This window comes from Ochotona princeps, chromosome 10 (assembly GCF_030435755.1).
Source record: "Ochotona princeps isolate mOchPri1 chromosome 10, mOchPri1.hap1, whole genome shotgun sequence".
Lineage (NCBI taxonomy): Eukaryota > Metazoa > Chordata > Mammalia > Lagomorpha > Ochotonidae > Ochotona > Ochotona princeps.
In genome coordinates this window covers 135254-157872 of record NC_080841.1, presented here as the reverse complement: position 1 = coordinate 157872, position 22619 = coordinate 135254, and the positions used below count along the sequence as shown (strand labels likewise).

The 22619-nt window shown below is 54.3% G+C and overlaps 1 protein-coding gene across 9 annotated transcripts in view; it reads right to left on the bottom strand.

The window, feature by feature from the left end:
* Positions 1-22619, bottom strand: part of CACNA1E (calcium voltage-gated channel subunit alpha1 E) — a 253728-nt gene that overhangs the window by 194578 nt on the left and 36531 nt on the right. For 7 of the 9 annotated variants that reach the window (XR_009246127.1, XR_009246126.1, XR_009246128.1 and 4 more), the window contains exon 2: positions 8039-8396. Coding sequence is in view for 6 of the 9 variants with exons in the window: in XM_058668915.1 (XP_058524898.1) it covers positions 8039-8379 (341 nt within the window). In the remaining 3 variants the exon portion in view is untranslated. The remainder of the gene's footprint in view (positions 1-8038; positions 8397-22619) is intronic. The other 2 variants (XM_058668917.1, XM_058668916.1) reach the window with 1 other exon arrangement.

The window sequence follows — 22619 nt, the reverse complement described above, 5'->3', positions numbered from 1 at the left end:
AGCCTGCAGCAGCTGCAGGAAGCAGCTGGGAAAGGTGATGGCAGTTGCAGCTGGACTCCAAGACTCAGCACCTCCCGGCACTGTGGAACCAAGCCCTGGAGCTGAGCTGTGGCCCCAAGACCCCAGGTCTGTGGGTCAGGAACAGTAGCCTGTGGCTGTGGGGGCAGCAATGGTGAAAAGGCTGTGCCGCTCGTGGCTGCGCAGTTAGTGCTGAACATGCCAACCCAAGACCCGCTGCACACCTGGGGAAGCCAGGTCTGCATCAGCACAGCTGCCACTCGCTGAGGCTTACCCTGGATCCTCGTCATTCAGTCCCATGTTGGCTTTCCCAGTGACTTCAATGTACTCCGCTTAACGATGTTTAACTGCTCTGTTCTACTGTTTGTAAAGATTGATTTATTTGAATGCAGAGTGAGAAAAATTGTTCATCTACTGGTTCACTTGACAAATGACTGAGATCTCCAGGGTCAGTCAAACTGGAGGCAGGAGCCAGAGCTCCATTTGAATCACTCAAGTGGGCAGAGGGATAAAGCGTTTGGGGCATCTCTGTTGCTTGCCCAGAGGTGAACAGAAGGCCAAATGGGAATTCGTGGTCTGATACGGGATGTCGATGTCACAGCCCACGGGCTAGCACACTCACACAGGGTGAGGCCATTTTTCACTGGCTTATAGCTACTCAAGCTCAGAATCAGAATCTACTGGGAGACTGGGACTTCTCTGCTGAGGACTACACCATTAAATCATGAACGCAAAACTAGGTCAGCAAGGACAGCAGCTAAGAAAACAAAGAGAACGGCACAGTAACATTGAGGGAAAACAGACAAGTGGGGTGACACCCATGTTTAACGCAGTCAGTAGCACTCAGCTCTCCTCACCTCACCCAGTGCACAGCACTCAGCTCTCCCCTTCACCAGAGCACAGCATTCAGCTCACTGCACTCTGACTGTAGCAAGTGAACGACCATGTTTGGTTTCTATGTAAAAGTATTTCTCTAAGTTACTCTCATTTTATGGTTCCTGATCTTAGAACAGCTGAGAATATCTCTGGGTCCCTCTGATAATCTTTGTAAGTTTTCAAATGCTCATAGCTGTGCAGGGTAGCCTTCCCAGCCCCGACTCTCCTGTAGCAAGTGGAATCTCCCATTTCCCCCAAGGTATTCTGGAAATAACCCTTGTGTGTTTCCATTGGATCCCTGACTTGGATCCAATGGAATCCAGGTTCCTTCATGCCCCTGGAACTCCACACAGAGTGAGACCCCCCTTCTTGTGAGAGATGCCCAGCCATAAACTTCTAGGGGCTCCACAGGGAGCCTCAGCCCTGACCCCACCCCCAGCTGTATCACCCACAAGGCTACATGGGACTCGGCATGACCACCACAGTCTGTACCCCAGCACTGAGACCAGAAGGGAAGTGGCCAGCGTGCAGGACACCCTCCCACATCAAGTCCGACTGCACAGGGGCTGACTGGCAGATAGGAGACTGTGCCACAAAATGTGCGGACATCCCAGAAGAAACATATCATGCCAGCCTCGTGGAAAACAGGCCCAACCTAGAGAAGGGCCATCCCAAGCCCCTGGCCCCCAAGTAGCCAAGCAGTTGTAGGAGCAGAGAGCAGGTGCCCCCATCTGTGTGTTTCCTAGGCCACTGGGACACTTGGCCTTAACAACAGCAACAGCCTACCCATAGCACCCCACCAGGGATTCCCGTGGGAAATGCCAAAAACCGCAAATGCCTTCAAATCTTTGCTTCAAAGATAGCACCCAAGCTCCAGGTGGGTCATAGCAGGTGCTGTCACTCAGCCCCAAGTGCAGGAAATGGCAGTGACCATCTAACCCTGTTGGACTTCACAAGTCACTTGCACAAACTTCTCTAGTTCTAGGAAACTCTTGAGCTTTCTTGAGTTTTTGAGAGCTCATGGTGACATAGAGCTCTTCAGAACATTACTGTTCTTATATATAGAAGAAATCGGTCACATGAAGTACATGTGAAAGCACTCCTGCGGTGTACCTGCAGGGTAGGGGAGACCACCACAGCACCAGGATGGCGCACACTGGAGTCACAGCACCAGGATGGCACACACTGAAGTCACAGCACCTTCCAGGATGGCAAATGCTGGATCCAAACAGGTAGATGCATGTGTGTCCTGCTCTGTTACTGTGGTACCCTTGGTGGCCCAGACTTTATCTCCTACTTGGGACCCAGAACGGGGGCAGGGCACTTCCCTGAGAGCAATGTACAGCACACTGAGCAAAGGCCACTCACCTATCCCCTGCCCGAGAGCTGCACATGCCAGCCTACCTCACCCCTGGTATAGCACTCATTCCAGGGGTTTCCCTCGAAGCCTGAGCTCAGGAAGGCACAGCCACCTGTGCCGGATGCCACAAGCTGAGCTGGGACACCAGCCGTGCACTGGCTCCAGATGGGTCAGAAGCCACAGACTCACTAATGAGCACAGAACAGCTGCACATGAAGGCTCTGTGTCTGACCCCCTGCTGTGGCATCATTAATTTATGGGGTCTCCCCAGCAGGTTGGAGGGAGAACACAGACCTGCAAAGTTCAGCTTCCAGGCCAGGCAGTCATTCCCCATCGTAGGGCCTGCACAGTCAAGAGCTCTAACTCAGAGGGCTAGATCCCATAGAAAAGACTGTCCACAGAGTCACTTTGTCCACAAAAGGGCATGTCCACAGGACACTGTGCACAAAACACAGTCAACAGGAGGACTCTATTCACAGAGGCATTTTTTCCACAGGACTCTCCACAGAAGGACTCTGTCCACAGGACTCTGTCCACAGAGTGATTCTATCCCACATAGGCACTCTGTCCACCAAGGGACATAGTCCACAGAGCTCTATGTGGACACCATTCCAGAAACGTCAAGGCTTTCACTGCTGTCACACCAAGGGCTAAAGGCCCATTGAGGAGACAGGGGAATGCTCTGCACTGCAAATGCACGTCTCCCTGTCCCTCACACGACATCTGACAAAGTGCATTTAGGACACGGCCTTTTCACTGTTCCTGCTGTGTCACATGAGGCTTAGGTGTGCCAAACCTTGTGCATCCATTAACTGATAATTTGCACCAAATATATTCAGACGACGTCCACCACGTGCTCACCACTCAACCAACAATTTCCAACCTTTCAAAACTTCTTCATCCTCGTCACTGGCATCACCTCCCTGGTGCCCGTCACCCTCACCCTCCTCACTGACATCACCTCCCTGGTGCCTGTCACTCTTGCCCTTCTCCCTGGCATCACCTCCCTGGTGCCCGTCACCCTTCTCCCTGGCATCACCTCCCTGGTGCCCGTCACCCTCACCCTCCTCACTGACATCACCTCCCTGGTGCCCGTCACCCTCACCCTTCTCACTGGCATCACCTCCCTCGTGCCCGTCACCCTCACCCTCCTCACAAACATCACCTCCCTCGTGCCCGTCACCCTCACCCTTCTCACTGACATCACCTCCCTCGTGCCCGTCACCCTCACCCTTCTCACTGGCATCACCTCCCTGGTGCCCGTCACCCTCACCCTCCTCACAAACATCACCTCCCTCGTGCCCGTCACCCTCACCCTCTTCACTGGCATCACCTCCCTGGTGCCCGTCACCCTCACCCTCCTCACTGGCATCACCTCCCTGGTGCCCGTCACCCTCACCCTCCTCACTGACATCACCTCCCTCGTGCCCGTCACCCTCACCCTCTTCACTGGCATCACCTCCCTGGTGCCCGTCACCCTCACCCTCCTCACTGACATCACCTCCCTGGTGCCCGTCACCCTCACCCTCTTCACTGGCATCACCTCCCTCGTGCCCGTCACCCTCACCCTTCTCACTGACATCACCTCCCTCGTGCCCGTCACCCTCACCCTCCTCACTGACATCACCTCCCTGGTGCCCGTCACCCTCACCCTCCTCACTGGCATCACCTCCCTCGTGCCCGTCACCCTCACCCTCTTCACTGGCATCACCTCCCTCGTGCCCGTCACCCTCACCTTCATTAGTGACATCATCTCCTTTGAAGTTCATTGTCCCCTCACAATTCCTATGTCCACTGTAAGACTGACCCCCTATCCCAGGCCAGCTTTTTCTTTTCTGGAACAGTCGCCTCCATGAGAAAAGTAGCTGACAGTTATGGCTGTAGCAACGGGTGGTGCTTCTCCTGCTGTTCTCTATGGCCACAGGTTCCAGAAAGCTCAAGACTCTCCCCATTGGACCAGAGCAGAAGGCAAAGGCCATTCTAGCCAAGAACTGCTGAAGTTCCGCAAAAGCAAGCATACTGGCCGCAGTGACCACAGGCACCACAATGCTGGCCTTAGCCGAAGTGCCAACACAAAGGCCCAGGTCTTGCTCCTGCCTCCTGGTGCTTTTCTTAGCATCTGAGCATTCTGCTCGTACACAGGATCTGCACACCTCAGACACCCGCTCCCTGGCTGTGCCTATTTCCAAGGCCTATTCTCCAGCCATGTTCCAGAACTGTGGAAGTGTTGAGGGATGGGATGGAGGCAGGTATGGAAAATGGAGAGTCACAGTGCAGAGAGCCTGGTTACGGGCATTCAGGGCACTGTGTGAGGGCCCAGGGCTTCTTGATCTTAGCTAGCTTTCATGAGATCAATCTGACTATCCTCTCAGCATTTCCAAGAGAGTGATGTGCATACTTTAGACTCCCTGTTCCGTCCCCACATGGACTGCCGTTACGGTGCGTATGACTCATGATCCCTGTTCCCAGTGCTCACGGACTGCTCACTACCACTCCAAGAGCCTAAAGACCTGTCTTGAAGCAATAGGGTGACATTGGCAAGCCTGGAGACAAGAACCTGCAGGGCCAACCCTGCTGCACACAGCTGAGTCAGGGGTCAATGAGACAGGGAACTAGGGCCACCAGGACCCAGGGACTTCTGTCCCTGCCCCAACATACAAATTCAAATGGAATTAAAGTGTCAGATCATTCACCCAAGCACTTGCCCGCAACTAAACATATCCTGTCAACCCTTCTGCCAGCACTGCAAAAGCCATGCCCTGTGATGCCCAGCTTGGCCAGCAGGTGGCCGCAGTGGGCTAGAGGCAGCTCGACCCAGTAATGCCCTGGTTGGCCAGCAGGTGGTAGCAGGGGGCCGTTGCCAGAATCCCATTCACACGCCTGCAGTTGTTAGCAAGTTTGTTCCACACAAAATCTGGCTGGCATCCAGTGAGGTGAACAATGAGAATGTGTCTGGGTCACGCCTCCCTTTACAGCTGCCCCAGCACAGCTACACACACCTGAGGCATATGGGGAGTGTTTACAGGAGGGCTCCTATAGCCCTCAGTATAGCCCCTCATCTGGAAATTCAGTAGCAGGCTGACACAGATGATGCTGGTGCTGCTTTCCCAATACTGGGATTTCCCACATCATCCCACAGGTTGGGAGGTGCAGACGTGTGCAGTGGGTGCCCCCTCCCCATTTGCAGCAGCAGGTGCCCACCTCCTGGTAATATGGGTCCAGATAGCAGGGAGACTGCCAGGCTACCCTGTGGACCCTCCTGCTGCTTCACGGCAACTCCGAGAGGTCCTTGGGCCTTCTCCAGCCCACAACAGAGGCAACGGGGCTCAGAACACTGCTTCCCCAAGTCAATGGACATGGGCTGAAGGCAGGGAGGTCAGTGCCCACGCACCTGCACCTGCCTGCATTTCACAGCTCTGGTCGGCACCCAATGCGATGAATGACCGTGGGTGTGGGTGCAGCACACCTTCGCCCACTGGCTCACACTCACTCCCTGAGGGATGCTGACAGTGCTCCTCAGCCCTGGGGTCTGGGGTGGAGAAATCAGAGCTGGTTTGGCTCCCACAACACTGAGAGTCTCTAGCACACATACAGGTAAATGGGCACCCTTTGCAAAACTGCAGGACAACTGACAAGAACTTGCCTGCCTGCTCAGAGTCAGGAGAAACAGGCTGGGACAGGCGTAGTCTTGCACCTGGCCTGGGTAAGGGCTGGGGCAGTGATGCAGGGGACAGTACAGGCCCAGGAATCCAGGCAAGGCATAGGACACAGAAAATTCTGGGAGACATTTGTGTCACGTGCAGGGCACACAAGACTCCATGAGTATTCAGAACTGCCCCCACCTATTGAACTGGTGCTGTGGCCCAGCAGGTTAAGCCACAGTTGCAACACCAACACCCCTATCCCCTCATCCTGGTGTGCTTCTGATCCACTCCCAGGAAGTAGCAGGAATGAATGGAGTTCTTGGGAACTGCCTCTCACATGGAAGACTGCCCAGGGACAATGACTGGAGGGAGACTGGCTACCAGGGTGGAGTAGCGCCTGGATTTGGAAATGGCTGGGAGGTGGTACAGTCAGATGTGGTGGCTGAGAAGTGAGGGATGTGAGGAAGTCAAGGACATTGAGCCTCTGGTGCAGCGCATGGACGCAGCCACCCAGGAGGGGACAAGGCTCGGGAGTTCTGTTCTGATGCAGATCAGACAATGGGACTCAGGTGGGTGCCAAGCAACACAGCTGTAGTTCTGGGAAATCACATGGAAGCCACCTGTACCCAGGGCAGGAACAGGGTTTGCTGCACTTCATGGCCTGAGGACCTGGTAGCCCCACACTGCCCTGTGACACAGCCAGTGACAGATACCAAGTGGCAGATGTGATGTCACACCTCCCACCCTGCACATATCATCAAGGGGTCTGTGGCATACCAGGACGTGCCAAGCAATGGAGCCACCTCAGGCATGAACATTCTGTCCTGCCTGGGCTCTGGGGTCCCATGTATGTCACAATAACAGCCTGGACATCACTGCCCTCTTGGCGGAGGGAGTCCAGCAGCCTCAGCAGCCGTGGCATCATACATAACCACACCCCTACACACAAGCCAGATGCAGTGCTGGCTGCCCATAGGGGGCTCCAAAAGGCCAGATGGCACCAAGCACCAGCCCCAATGCCCACACTATCAACTTGTGCAGGCTTTGGTCCAACACATCCTCTAATCCTGAGGTCTGGTTTCGTCTCCATGAAGTGGACACAGCATAAGCCTATGGTTGACATGAGGGCCAGGCGCATGGAAAAGGCCTGTGGCCAACACAGGTTCCCGCCATGGTCTGAGGTTCCACACCCAAGCATGCAGGCACACTGGTGTGAGCCTGGAGCCCTCCTGACCACACTGGGCCTGAGCCCATGTTCTGTTGCTGCAGCAATAACCTGGACAGTGCTGATGGCTGAACTCAGAGTAGAGGTCAGACCCAGGGCCCCCAGGGGACTCTCTGGATTCTTCTCAACTTAGTGCCCTTCCTTCCCAACACTGCCTGGTCAAGGAGCACACACTGAGCCTTGAGCTCCAGGGACAAGCTCCAGGTTCCGCAGGGAGTCCCCAGGTATGAGAAAGCCACTGGTGTGGTATTCACACAGAAACCCCCAGCCACCCCTCCACACATCACCTTAACAAGAGGTGGGAGCAGCAGGCTCCAGGCCACCTCTGGTCTGCATCCTGGATCACCAGCACCTGGAGCCGGCGAGAGGCAGCATGAGCACAGCAGACAGCACACAAGCCTGGGAGGGCAGTGCTGACACAGGCCCAGCTCACAGCCCTGGGGTCCCGCAAAGCAGAGGCAGGAAGGGGGAGCTCTGCAGGGCAGATGCCCACTGCCCTTCCCCTCCTGCCCCCAGAAGCTGCCCAGCTGGGCCCCCAGAGCTCACAGGCTGCAGAGGACATCAGAGTCACTCAGGACACCAGGCCCCCTCCTTCCTAGGAGCCTGGCACACACCAGGCACTTTTGAACCCCAAGGACAGTAGGGAACCCTATTCTCTAGACCTCAGGAGTCTGACAAGCCAGGGCTGGAGGGTGGATGTGGGTCTATTAGGCAGTTGAGTGCATGTTTCCTCCAAATAGAGGTGGGGAGGAAACAAGAGGGGCCCCATGGGAACCACAAGACAGAACACGAGGACCCCTAGACCCCACAACCAAGGGCCAGAGACAAGACCAAGTTGACCCTGAACATGGCCACCCCAGGGGATGCTGCACAGCCTGGGGGCATGATGTGCCACCCACGGTGAAGGATACTCACTCCCATTCCTTGCGACGTGCCTGTGGGGTACTCTGCATCTTGTGTGCTTCGTGGGCCTTGACAATGTCACGCTGCTCGATGAGGCCTCCCCGCCTGCGCCTCATGACCTCAGGGCTCACTGGGAGGAAGGCGCTGCAACCAGCCTCCAGCATGGCCTCTGGACCTTCATCCATGTCAGACCCTGGCAGCACACTCTGCCATGTGGGCCAGGCTGCATCGCCAGGCAAGGCCAGAGCATGGCGCACAGCGGCCAGCTCAGGGCTCCCGCCCACAGCAGCCAGGCAGGGGGCAGGCGAGGGCAGCCGGTGGCTGGGACTCAGTCCATGCATGGCAGGGACCATTCCAGGACATCGCTCTGCTGGGGAGACAGAGAAAAGGATCATGGCATCACCCCATCAGATATCACCCTCATCACAGCATAACCCCCATTAGGCTGTCACCCCATCAGGACATCACCCCATCAGGATATTACCCCATCAGGACGTCACGTTACCCCATCAGGACATCACCCCGTCAGGATGTCACCCCGTCAGGACGTCACCCCATCAGGACGTCATTCCATCAGAGATCCACCCCATCAGGATATTACCCCATCAGAGCCTCATCCCATCAGATGCCACACCATCAAAGCCCCACCATTATATCACCCCCATCAGGACGTAACTCCATTAAGATGCCACGCCTTCAGAGTGTGACCCCCATGAGGACATCATCCCATTACTGTGTCACGCTGCAGCTTTACAACTCAGGGTCCAGGGCTATGCCCTGTTTGTCCTGAACACTGCACACAGCAGGTGCTTGATACATGGAACTGAGCACTTAGAGTTCTCCCTGTAGACCAGGCCAAGTGCAGATAACAAACTGACTGGACAGCAGCACTGGGCCCCTCACTGTGCAGTGCAGAAGGCAGAGGTAAGAACATCCCTGCAGACCCACCGAAAAAATTCCTGGTGAGCAGAAAAGAGCAAAGCTAAAAACACTTTTAACAAGATTCCTCAACTCAGCAGCACGGCACACTCACAGCCAGGCCCCCTGTTGTCCACAGGGCTCACAGCTGCATGGCAGGGCCAGCCCCCCTGCTGACCACAGGGCTCACAGCTGCATGGCAGGGCCAGATCCCCTGCCGACCTCAGAGCCCACAGCTGTATGGCAAGGCCAGTACATTTCCTAGCTACACCCTCAATGTTCCATCAGCTTCTAGAGAGCCCCAGGACGTATAGCTGCCCTTCTTACCTGGAAGGCAAGTGCAGCTGCAACTCAAGAGACAGAGAACCCTGAGTATGAGGGAGTCTCAGGGACCTGCAAGTAAGGAGGCTGAGGACAGAGGTCACAGCAGGGACAAAAACCAGAGCGGGAATACACAGTGAAGGGGCCAGCAAGAGAGGCCAGGTGGTGAAGGAGGACAGCTGTGAGGTGCCAGCCAGGTGATGAGATGATGGGCTCCAGGGGTCAGGTGGGAGAACGGAATAATCAGCGCCAGGGGCCAGGCAGGGGGTGGTACCACCTTGGCCCCCAGCGACGATGCCTGAATGCATGCCCTCCATAACCTCTGCTCTGCCACACACAGGCTAGTCCTGGACCCTTGGCCAACACACCTGGGTCAGAGAATGGAGGAGATGCGTGTTAGATGCTTCCAACAGCGGGGGTGCCTGGGAGTGACTCACACGCCTCAGCTGTCACTGTCTCGGTGTCTCTTGATGGATTTAAATTTATTCTCATTGAGCCATGCTGAAATGTCCCTGCCTCTGCACCACCACAGCACTCTTCTTCCCGTGACTCTGGGAGCCCAGTTCTCTTCCTCCTGCAACACAGGTTGTTCCCCTGACCCCGGATGCATTGCCAGTTTAAACCACATCTTTGCCAAAATTACAACAGCAGCAAAATAATGAGCACTGTGGAGCCCCAGCTTCCTCCAGACTCGCCTCCTGAATATCAAAACAGAAATTATCTCATCTCTGCTTTGGAATTCCTGTGAAACAACCTCCTACTATTGACATAAATGTTTGATGAGGCATTTGCCATCCCCACCCTCACAGGGTCAACTGATCCCCAGGTCTGTCTCTACCAGACCTCACCCTCCAGCCCCTGAACCTCCTGCTGGTTAGCAGGTGCCCACCATGGACAGCAGGGCTGCATGCAAACACTCTGGGACAGTCAGAGGCACTGCCGGGCCCTGTGGCTCTGCCATGAGCTGATGGGAGTGCCCCGGTCAGCAGAGGATATGCCACTGGCTCTGTGTTGCCGTGTAGAGTCTGTCACCTTGCCCAGGGGCCACATAGGGCTGACTTCACTGATGTGTGCACCTGCCCTCACACCTGTATTTCTGACTATGCAGATGTGTGAATACAGGGGCACATGTGGACTTCCAGGAGAAACAGTGGGGCTCAGGGTACTTCCCTAGCTTCCCTCATCCTGTGCACTGAGAGCTCCCTATGCTCATGTCCATCCTGGGTGGACAGTGACTTGGGATTTACTTTTCTTTCCTTCTGGTTTCTTGGACATCTCTGCCCACCATGTGAGGCTGCCCCATGGTGCCTGGAGGATGAGGATTAGCAGGTGAGAGAGAAGAGACTCAGGGTCACAGAGGCCCAGGCCACATGTGCTTCTTGTGCCCTTCAGCATGAGTGCAGGAACCAAGTTTCCTCAGCCTGGGTCTGCTCAACGTGGACCCAGCACTGCCTCTACAGAAGGGTGCCCATGCTTTCCCAGCATTCCTCAGGCGTGTGCCTTCCTCCCTGCAGGTCCCAAACGTAGCCAACCAGGAGGGGAGCCAAGGACAGACAAGTGTTCACTACAAGGCAAGCTGCCAACAGACAACTGCCGCAGAGCAAGTGGGGGCCATGGTCCCCAGGGCAGAGTGTGGCTGGGGCTGTCATCTGGAAGACCACAGACATCCCCTCCCAATGCATGTCCACAACCTCGCCACACCTGGCTGCCACAGCCAAAACCTCAGACAGTCACAACCCCAGCTGCTTCTCCAGTAGGACAAGTGCCTGTCTCCAGTGCATCAAACAACATCCCTTATGTCCACAGCCGTCAAGACCCCTCTGGACAGAGCAGAGACTACCCAGGACCCCTGACTGGCAGCTCTGTAAGACAGGAAAAGGTCCCCAGCGTTGTGCTCTACCACTGTGTTAGCAGACATTCCACCCTCTCCCCTGCACACCTGAAAGGAGCAACCCAAGGAACAAAGGAACAGGAGAACCCAGAGAGTGACAAGAGCAAAGAGGGCCCATGGCTGAAGCCACAAGAGTCACCTGTCAGTCACTCAATACCCCAGGCATCACCCCTCAGGGGACTCCCGGACCCACAAAACACACCTACAGAAACTCATGAGCTGGTCACAGTGAGGACCCATCCTTCTTCAATAACCTATCTCTAGGTCTAGACTCAGAGCTGACCTGATATTTTCCCATGGATACTCTGCCCATCTTCCCGTCCTCTCTCCTCCTTTCCTGCATTCTCCTCTCTATCCTTCCTCCTCATCTGTCCTCCCCTCTGTACTCTCCTCTATCCTCTCCTCTGTCCTCTCCTCTGTCCTCTCCTCTGTCCTCCTCTCCTCTGTCCTCCCCTCTGTCCTCCCCTCTGTCCTCTCTCTGTCCTCCCCTCTGTCCTCCCCTCTGTCCTCTCCTCTGTCCTCTCTCTGTCCTCCCCTCTGTACTCCCCTCCTCTGTCCTCTCCTCTGTCCTCTCCTCTGTTTTCCCCTCTGTCCTCCTCTCCTCTGTCCTCTCTCTGTCCTCCTCTCCTCTGTCCTCTCTCTGTCCTCTCCTCTGTCCTCCCCTCTGTCCTCCTCTCCTCTTTCCTCTCTCTGTCCTCCTCTCCTCTGTCCTCTCCTCTGTCCTCCCCTCTGTCCTCCTCTCCTCTTTCCTCTCTCTGTCCTCCTCTCCTCTGTCCTCTCCTCTGTCCTCCCCTCTGTCCTCCTCTCCTCTGTCCTCTCTGTCCTCCCCTCTGTCCTCTCTCTGTCCTCCCCTCTGTCCTCTCCTCTGTCCTCTCTCTGTCCTCCCCTCTGTACTCCCCTCCTCTGTCCTCTCCTCTGTCCTCTCCTCTGTTTTCCCCTCTGTCCTCCTCTCCTCTGTCCTCTCTCTGTCCTCTCTCTGTCCTCTCCTCTGTCCTCTGTCCTCCCCGTCTGTCCTCCCCTCTGTTCTCCCCTCTGTCCTCCTCTCATCTGTCCTCTCTCTGTCCTCCTCTCCTCTGTCCTCCCCTCTGTCCTCCCTTCTGTCCTCTCCTCTGTCCTCCTCTCTGTCCTCCCCTCCTCTGTCCTCTCCTCTGTCCTCTCCTCTGTTCTCCCCTCTGTCCTCCTCTCATCTGTCCTCCTCTCCTCTGTCCTCCCCTCTGTCCTCCTCTCCTCTGTCCTCTCTCTGTCCTCCTCTCCTCTGTCCTCCCCTCTGTCCTCCCCTCCTCTGTCCTCTCCTCTGTCCTCTCCTCTGTTCTCCCCTCTGTCCTCCTCTCATCTGTCCTCTCTCTGTCCTCCTCTCCTCTGTCCTCCCCTCTGTCCTCCCCTCCTCTGTCCTCTCCTCTGTCCTCCCTCTGTCCTCCCCTCCTCTGTCCTCCCCTCTGTCCTCCCCTCTGTCCTCCTCTCCTCTGTCCTCTCCTCTGTCCTCCCCTCTGTCCTGCCCTCTGTCCTCTCCTCTGTCCTCCCCTCTGTCCTCTCCTCTGTCCTCTCTCTGTCCTCCCCTCTGTCCTCTCTCTGTCCTCCTCTCCTCTGTCCTCTCCTCTGTCCTCCCCTCTGTCCTCTCCTCTGTCCTCTCTCTGTCCTCCTCTCCTCTCTGTCCTCTCTCTGTCCTCCTCTCCTCTGTCCTCTCCTCTGTCCTCCCCTCTGTCCTCTCTCTGTCCTCCCCCTCTGTCCTCCTCTCCTCTGTCCTCCCCTCTGTCCTCCCCTCCTCTGTCCTCCCCTCTGTCCTCTCCTCTGTCCTCTCTCTGTCCTCTCCTCTGTCCTCTCTCTGTCCTCCCCTCTGTCCACCCTCTGCCCTGTCTTCCTTTCTTCTGTCCCATCCTGTAGTGCTGCTTACCATGGAGTACACTGAGTGAAGGGTATCACCTAGGCCAGTTGACACACAGTTGCCAGAGGCTCATAAAACCCCAGGCCTGATTTCTTTTTCCCAAAGCAGTGGCACAGTTTTGGGTCACTCAGAGCTGGCAATGACCTGCCAGACTTTCCTTCCATAGATTACCACTGCCCATTGCCCATCAGTTCCCACTCACTAAATCCCTCTTGCCACCAATCCCAGAACCGTCCCAGCCCCACAACCTCCTCCTTAGCCCAGGGAAAGTATTGTCTTCCTCACAGTCAGTCCCTTTGTCCTCACTGCTGTGTGCTCATGATGTCAGAGTGCAGATGGCTGCACTCTGCTCTGCTGCCTCCCCGAGTTTCACAACAACAGAGGCTTTTCATTGTCACAGTTCATGGGAAGGGAAGAAGGATGAGATTCAACTTCCACCTGCCCCAACCCTAGAGACCCCAAAGCCTGCAGGAGGCTCCTGCCCAGAAACTTCCTGAGAGCCACCTCAGTTGGGTATCAGGAAGGAGTGTTGGGTTCATGGGGAGCAGCCAGGGTAGGGGTGTTGTTGCAGGAATGGACGCAGGACAAACCCAGAGTCTGGACAGGTCTGGGGCCGGGGCCAGTGGGGGCCTCCAAAGACAAGAGGGCTGCAAACGGGGCAGGGCAAGGCCTGAATAGAAGTGGAAATGAGACATTACAGACAACAATGCAAGGCCAGAAATCATGAGTCCACTGGCAAAAAAGGCAAGCACCAGAGTGGCAAGTGACACCCCGGCCATGCTGTGAGGGTTAATCAGACCCTCAACTACCCTCCTCCCTGAAACCAGGTGACAGGAGCTCAGCTGTGGCAGCCACAGGGAGAATGGACCACAGGTTTGATATTGGACTTGGGGTCTGGCAGCACACAGTGCAAGCTGAACCCCCAGGCTTGGCTGGCAAGGAGGAACCTTCCTCTCCCATTGTAGACAGCACACCTCAGTGTGCGCACAAAGTCAACACTGCCAGCCCAGGCCCCTCCCAGGTTCACAGGCAGCGGGTGGAGGTCACCGAGGGACCACATGCTTTGATCGAGAGCCAGGCTGCAGCAGCAACAGGAAGGCATGGAAACTTGGTGAACGTCGGTGCAGCCCAGCTTCATTGTCACATGTGCAGGGTCTGTGCCTATGGCTGTCACTCTGGGCAGCAGAGACGGAGAAGTCTCATCCCAGCAGGGCCTCATGGGAGGTGCAGCTGCCCACACAACCAGAGGTGTTGGTCCCACTCATGCCCACAAGACGTCTATCTGAACGGAAGCCATGAGCCCAGGGGGAAAGGAACCAGAATTCCTAACCAAAACCTAGCTGCCCAGCTGAATTGGCAATAAAACCAAGGGGAGCCCCTGTTGTCAATGTCTCAATTTTAAATGCAGAAAAGTTAAGATGCTAGCCCAGCTCCAGCCCAGAGCCATGGATCTAATCAGCATTTGCTGATTTCAAGCCTCCCACTATTTCCCTCACTCGTGCCACTGCTCCACCCAGCATCACACCTGTAGGGTTACCTCACCCAGCCTTCGTGAGGTATCAGCCCCCCAGTGATTTTCCTGCCACGCATCATATCTGAAACCTGTAAATTTTACTTCCTCCTGGAGAGTCTGCAGAGCACCCTGAGCCACACCCAAAGGCCTAGGGCCAAGGAATGGATGGGATCCATGCCTTCAGAGGCAGTGGGCCTGGACCAGTGGCCACCAAGACATAAACGCAGACCAGAAACCAAGAGGATGACCAACAAAGAAGTCGGCTACAGGCACGGAGCTGAGTTGGGGTGCAAAGAGGATGTCCCTCTGGCTGCCTGCCCCCAGACAAGGTGTCTGGCTGCGTGGCTAACTCCAACCAACAGCCCTCTGCCCAGCCTTTCCCTGCCCCTAAGTCCACTCCCCTCACATGACCACAAGGCTGTGAGCACCAGGTGGGCCTCTGGGAGCCATGGCCTTTGGCGGACCATGTATACGGGAGAGAGGAATGGACCATGTAGACGGGAGAGAGGAAGGGAGAGAGGGAGGGAGGAAGGGAGGTGCCTGCCCTAGTGGGCACCAAGGGGTCTGTGCCCTGCAGGGCAGGCCCAGAAACTGCAATGGGCAATGCCAGACCACTCGTGTTGTTGTGACTGCCAAGACCGAGAGAGCTACCTCAGCACCTGGGCTCCTACCCTCAAGTACACTAACTGCCATTCATCCTCCCCTTCACTGTTGATTCTGTTTCTGCTCTTGCTCCCTCCACAAGTCCTTGTCCACCTGCAGTCAGAAGGGCCTTTCTCAGAACCCATCAATGACTTACTGTTGCCCTGGAAATGAAATCTAAACACCAGCTCCTCAGAGCCCAGCCCAGACCCAGCCACCCTGCTCCATCTAGACTCCATGGTGGCTGGGGCTCTGCCTGGAGCACTGCCCACCCACCCCACCCCCACTCCCGCCCCACACAGCTGGCTCTGCTCCAAGGACACCTGTGTGCATGGTCTCCAGCCCCAAACCAGCTGGAGGTGGCCCCAGGTGGCCACCATTCCCTCTCTCCCTGTCCTTTCAGAGATGTGGTCAGAATCGTGTGGCTCTCTGACGATCACTCTGGCTGACTCACCTCTCCTTTGGGGCTTGTTCATGTGATTGCTTTGTTGGATTTGCTGACTCGAGGTTCACGATGTTGCCCTTCTTATTGTTTCAGGGTCTACGGAGTCTACAATCCCCTGACACCACTTCTTTACATCTACTCGCCTTTCTTCTTCTTGCTTCATCTAATGACAAGGTTCCTCCATTTTATTTATTTTTTGACATTTACTATTTACTTATACTTACTCTGGGCTTGCTTTACTCCTCTTTTCCTTCTTTTAAAATGTATCTTTACTCACTTGACAGGGATCAAGGAAGTACCCACCTGCTGGTCACTCCCAAAGGCCTGTGATGCCTGAGCCAGATTCAAGCCCAGAACTTGGCCCACATCTGCCACATGGGTGACAGGATCCAAGTACTTGAGTCATCAGCTGTTGTACCTAGAAAGCTGAACTTGAGCCCAGGCCCTCGGTTGGGAAGTAGAGTGCAAGGCAGGCAAACACCTGGCCCCCACTTCTTAAGCTGATGTCACTCCTTTGAGACTTCTATGTCCCATGGGAGCACAGTGCTATGAGACTCCTATGTTCCATGGGAGCATAGTGCTACGAGACTCCTATGTCCTTGGGGGGTGTTAAGAGCGACCCTGACAACCTCTTAATAGGAGGTCATATGCAAAGAGCAGGGGGGATTCCAGAGTGGAACAGGAGGACAAGAGAAGACTTGTATTCCAACCCTGGAGACTTCCGGATCCTCACCAAGGACTACCAGTATGGGCACCAAGGACTACATCCCAACTGCCAAGGAGACCATGGGGAATTGGAGTGCCTTCGGAGGTTAAGGACTCTGAGGTCATCCGCCAACACTTGAATCTCCCACATGGGATAGAAGAAGTTCAAATCCCTCCTCGCAGAGCCCAATGTCACCAGAACAACAGCCAGGAGCCCTGAGTGGTCTACAGAAACAGAAGAACAATAAACTCCCTCCAAGACCAGGGAGAGGAGCTCTCTCTGGTCCTTGCTTAGTTCCAGTACTGGATTCCCACCCTCTCTTGCAATGACCATCAGGGTCGCCCTGGAGCCCACCCCAAAACAAAACAAACAAACAACAACAAAATTAGATTAGGAAAACTTAAAACTAGACAGGAAACGATCAGTGGGGACTCACACTTACCTTACTAGGTAGGACACGAAAATAAACTACTCCTAACTAGGGTATGGAGGATTTCTCTGCACACCCCTCCCAACAGTGTTCTATGCCTCAACGGGTGCCACATGCCTTGCTAAAGGTATAAGCCAGTTTAGACTACCCTAAAATCTGCCAAGTTCAGTAAAAATCATGCTTCAACACACTAAACTGCTAAATACTAAAATAAAAATAGACATGAGATAGCTGGGTATCCTATAGCCAATTTAAGGTAGATAGAAGCCAGTTGTATACAAACTATAATTGAAATGTTAATGAAGTAGTCTCAGGATATGGTTAAGAACTCGCATTGTCTTCCTGATTTGCCGGAGTCCTGGTTTGATGGCCCTCTTTTGGGAGTGGGGGGGTTGTCCCGGGACTCTGAGAAGCAGATCTGGAAAGCCTCAGCGCGCCATGCAGCTGGAGCAGGGGAGGAGCTAGGAAGATCCGGACGGGGCCCGAGTGGCTCAACCCCCGGGCCGCCATGCGGCCTGGAGGGCTAGGGTCCCACCACCATTCCAGCCTAGCACAGCCAAGCTTTCCACCACGTACGTACATACATGGGGTGAGCGGCTCTCGGGCAGCCAGTGCGCCATTTGGCACCAGGCTGTGCCTGCGGGCCGCCTGGCCAGGAAGTTCTGGAATTTGGTTTCTTTGATATTCTGCATGTGTCACTCCATGCTGAACCCACAGTTCTCTGAGAATGTGTATTAGTCCTTAAGATTCTCAATGGCAGTTAATCTTCCTCTGAAGAACCTGTAGTCACTTTATAGTGCAGATTGCCAACACCAGTTCATTCAAAAGACAAAATTAAAATTCCAGGCTTGTCCAGCAGGATACCCCATTACCTGATAGGATGAGGGATCAGCAGAGGGGTCACAGAAGGCAGGACTATGACATTGACTGGCATTCGAGAACCATACTCGGCTAGAATGTGTCAGGTATGTGTGGACCAATCCCCTGGAAACTCTGACCCCATTGGACGGTTTAGAAGGGCTGGTGGAGTCTATGCAGGAGGCATGACAGTCTATGGGGCACGCTGGGATAACCCAGAGCAACCTCTGGCATACTTAACACTGGCTGGGAACAGGCCTGGTTGGGGAGTTTGGGGGAGGCCCTGGCTGGGTGGAGCTTACCACTAAGGGGCGCAGGAACTGGAAGGGGGCTGAGTTCTGGTTGGGTCACAGTTGTAATCCCTTGGCACAGACATGGATTCGGACTTGACGCACCATGCCAGGTTAGACCACAGCACAGTTTGGTGCTCCGGAGGACCAGGATAGATGTGGGACGGGCTCGGCTAGGTTTCAACCCCAACTGAGCCATATATGAGATATATGTGGGTATGGACGAGCCGTGGCTGGGCTGAAACTCTCAACAGCAGGAACCAGAATAGACTGAGGAGCGGTGCTGGCCGAAGGACCTGCTGGTATGCGTGAAGCCTGACATCAGGAAGGGGCCTGATGGAGGAATCCGAACAGTTCCTCTGACAGGGCACTGACCCTACAAATAAACGCAGGAAGCATGGAGGTAAACAACCCAGCAGAGGCTTTAGAAAGTGACCCACTGGCATACACTTGGCTCGGGTTGGGGCAGACCAGGCTGAGTCAGTCCACGTTATCCACTGGCAAGCCCAAACGCTGGAACTGTGTGGGGGCCTGGCCAGGCTTGGTTGCGATAAAAAAAAAAAAAAAAAAAAAAAAAAACAGTACAAAACACAAAATGCCAAGGCGAAATGGCCTGTGCCAGTAGGGAATGCAGCACCCAACCAGCACACCTCCCACTGGGTTAGGGGAAGGACGAGTGTGTGATGGGCAGAGCCAGGGAGAGCTGCAATACTCATTGGTTCCAATGGAGGTTGGGGCTCAGAATAGATCCAACCCAGGGGTTACAACCACCAGCTGATCAGAGTGATGGACTGTGGCGGGCACTGTGCTTACTAGTAGTGCATGTAGGAGCCTGGACTGGGAATGCCTCAGAGTTTCTTTGGGGATTCCCCTGAACAAAATGGAGGAATCAAAACATTAACCAAGAAAAGATGGAAGATGGAGTAGATCAATCAACCACCTCAGCTATATGCTTGCAGCGGAAAACTGGACAAGGGGAAACTCTAAGATAGACTATGTCAATCAGTGGACTCTGCACAGTCTCATCGTACCTGGACTGTTGCTGATGATATGTTGGAGCTTCTAATTGATAGAGGTGATGCTCTGCTGGTTCTACCTTCAAACCTGAGAGGGCCTCCCTAAGAGGCCACTGAACTTGACTGGACAGTGGGATGCTGGACTCGGTATGGTGTGAGCCTGTAATTGGGGAATCCCAACGGAACCTGAGCTGTGGTTATGCATCATGGTGAAGGAATTCACCAGGGGGGAAGGGTTTGGGGTGAAGGGGGGAGAATTCCAGTACCTATGAAATTGTGTCATGTAATACAATGTAATTAATGAACAACAAAAAAAAAAGAACTCGCATTGTCGGGCCCGGCGGCATGGCCTAGCAGCTAAAGTCCTCGCCTTGAACGCCCTGGGATCCCATATGGGCACCGGTTCTAATCCCGGCAGCTCCACTTCCCATCCAGCTCCCGACTTGTGGCCTGGGAAAGCAGTCGAGGACGGCCCAAAGCTTTGGGACCCTGTACCCGTGTGGGAGACCCGGAAGAGGTTCCTGGTTCCCGGCTTCGGATCGGCGCGCACCGGCCCGTTGTGGCTCACCTGGGGAGTAAAACATCGGATGGAAGATCTTCCTCTCTCTCTCTCCTCCTCTCTGTATATCCGACTTTCCAATAATAAAAAATCTTAAAAAAAAAAAAAGAACTCGCGTTGTCTAACATATTGGTCAGTCAATACAATGTTAATTAACCCCATAACATTGGAAACTGTTGTTGATGTTATGTTATGGCATTTAATTGGTCAGAATGATATTCTGCCAGCTATGTCTTCAGACCAGAGTTGGTCTCCCCAAGAAACGGTTGAATTGAACTGGACTCTATGCATGGCACATGCTTGCATTGAAAGCAACAAGACAAGATTTGAACTGTAATACTGCAATAAGGTGGAGCGATCCACCATGGGGGTAGGGCATGGAGAGGGGATGGGGGAACCTCAGAGCCTGTGAAACGTTGTTACAAAATGAAATGCAATAAAAAATACATGTAAAAAAAAGTGCATTCAGAGAGAGAGAGAGAAAAAAAAAAAGACTCCTATGTCCCATGGGAGCACAGTGCTACGAGACTCCTATGTCCTAAGGGAGCACAGTGCTACGAGACTCCAGTGTCCTAAGGGAGCACAGTGCTACGAGACTCCAGTGTCCTAAGGGAGCACAGTGTGACAGAGTTTGTGTCTTGAAATTTGCAGTATGTTTCTTCTCTTTTTTTTTTTTTTGCCCAAAATAATCTTTTTTTTTATTTTTTTATTTTTTATATATAATCCATTTTATTGTATTGTTGTTGACAATCTTTACATAGTTAACTATAGTTGAAGGAAAATCAAGAAAGAGAAGGAAAAAAAAAAAAAAAAGGTTCAGGGGGATAGGGAGGTGGGCAATGCTATTATGTCCATATTGTTTCCATCATGTATCTGAGGTAAAAGGGGATATTGAGGGAGAAGCCCCACCCGGTTTCCCGCCCACCCCAAGTCCCATATGTGGGGCATGCTCTGAGATATGTGCTCAAGTGGAGTTAATAGTTCTCCAGTTATGAGTCACTGCCAGTTTCGCTCGATGAGGTGGTCCACTGATTGATATGGTCCATCATGAAGTCTCCATTTGTCCCATATTTCGCTGCCAACATGTAGCTGAGATGAATGATTGTCCTATTCTGTCTTCTGTCTTTTCTTGGTTAGAATTCTGAGTCCAGCAGTTCAAGTGGGGAGATCTCCAAAGATACTTTGAGGTATTCCCAGACCAGATTCTTGTATGTTCTAGCAAGCACAGGGCCCGGCACAGTCCATCACCCTGATCAGCTGGTGGTTGCAATTGCTGTGTTGGTTCTGTTTTCAGTCCCGAGTTGCACTGGAACCAATGGGTGTTGCAGTCCAGTCTGGTTCGGCCCTTACATCAACCAGTGGGAGCTGCAGCCTAGTCGGGGCGACCCACAATAACCCCCACCAAGCCTGCCCCCTACCCTGGTTTGCCAATTTGTGTAGCAGAAGACCAGTCTGTCCCCCATCCCATTTGGCTCTGGTACTTGTCAATGGGTATTAAAGCTTAGTTCTATCTAATCGACTCAACCATCCAGCCCTCACAGATGTTGTTGAGTGCCTCTGTCTAGCCATCCCAGCCCCCGTCCTAGTTTTCATGCCCTCCCACGGGAATAGTGACCCAAGAAGGGGGAACCCACTTTTTCCCTCCCAGGTCTCTCTGTCCCGGTTTATGCACTCTTTAGGTGGTCCTGTGATTTGACTCGACAGAATTAGTCCCCAGTGCCAGCTTCTGCCAGCTGATGCTGTGGCCCTGATCTTGTCCACATGCAGCGCACAGGTGTTGTAGCCTTGCTTAGTCGTGTCTGTCTCTATCCCAGCCAACACTCTCCAGTGGGAGTGGTTGTCCAGCGAGGGGACCAGCCCCTTAACCCCCCCGCCAGCTCTGCCCCTCCCTTCCTGGATCTCACGTGTGCTGGATGGGTGTTGCATTCATATCCAGTACAGGCAACCACGCCCTGGTGTTCCAGAATGTGTACTGGTTTTGTCGCAACCAAACCCGGCCCATTCCACACTCTGTTCTGGTGATCGGATTTGCCAGAGGATGACATGAACTGATTCAGCCTGGCCTGCTCCTGACCCATGCCGAATGCATGCCAGTGGGAAACTTTCCATGGCCTATTCTGGGCTGTTTCCAATCATGCTTCTCGCGCTTACCTGCAGGGACTGTGTCCTGCCAGAGGAGTTGCCCAGGCTCCTCCATCAGAACCCCTCCCAATGCCAGATTTTGCGCTTCCCAGGGGGTTCTTGAGCCAACCCTACTCAGTTCACCTCCTGTCCTAGCAGGAACAGTGGCTTTTCCTGGCTGGCTTTCACCCCATTCTGACTCTTGTTGTTGGATGTTTCAGCCCAGCCATGGCTCGTCCATACCCACATACAGCTCACACATGGCTCAGAAGGGGATTGAGACCCAGCCTAGTCAGTCCCACATCTACCCTGTTTCTCCATAACACCAGATGGTGCTGGGATCTGAACCGGCCTGGTGCATCCAATCCCAGCCCACACTAGTGCCTCGGGTGACTGCAACTGTTTCCTAGATAGAACGCAGCCCCCATTCCAGCACATACACCCCTTGGTGGGAACCTCATCCCAGCTGTGGCTTCCCAGATTGGGACCGTTCCTAGCTGTAAATCACACACCTGCACGTGGTTGCTCCGAGGACCATTAGGTGCCAGCCTGCTACACAAGCCGGAGCTTATCTTTTACTTGATAGGTGTTCAAAGCTCAGCATTGTTAAGGGATTGGAAGTTCTTCAAAGGAAGAGTTACTGGCATTGGGAATCTTTAGGATTGACTCAGATCCCAGAAACAGTGGGGTCACTCTAGAGCTATCTCAGCAGCGATTCAGATGTCCAATACCCCAGAGCTCCCCGGCCGGGCGGCCAGTAGGCACAGCCTGGCATCAAATGGCGCACTGGCCGCCCTGGCCCAGCCCGCCATGAGCCATGGGCACATGGCGGACTGGGTTCGGGATCCGAGCTAGACGTCCTCTCCCGCAGCCCTCGGCTCGCCTCTGGCAGCCGGAAGTTAAATCCTGCAGGCCCGAGGTTGCGCCCCTCCCCAATCCCGTTCACCCACCACCCAATGAGGGTGTTGGGTGGGTCCCGGACATGCCCAGTCACGGAGGCC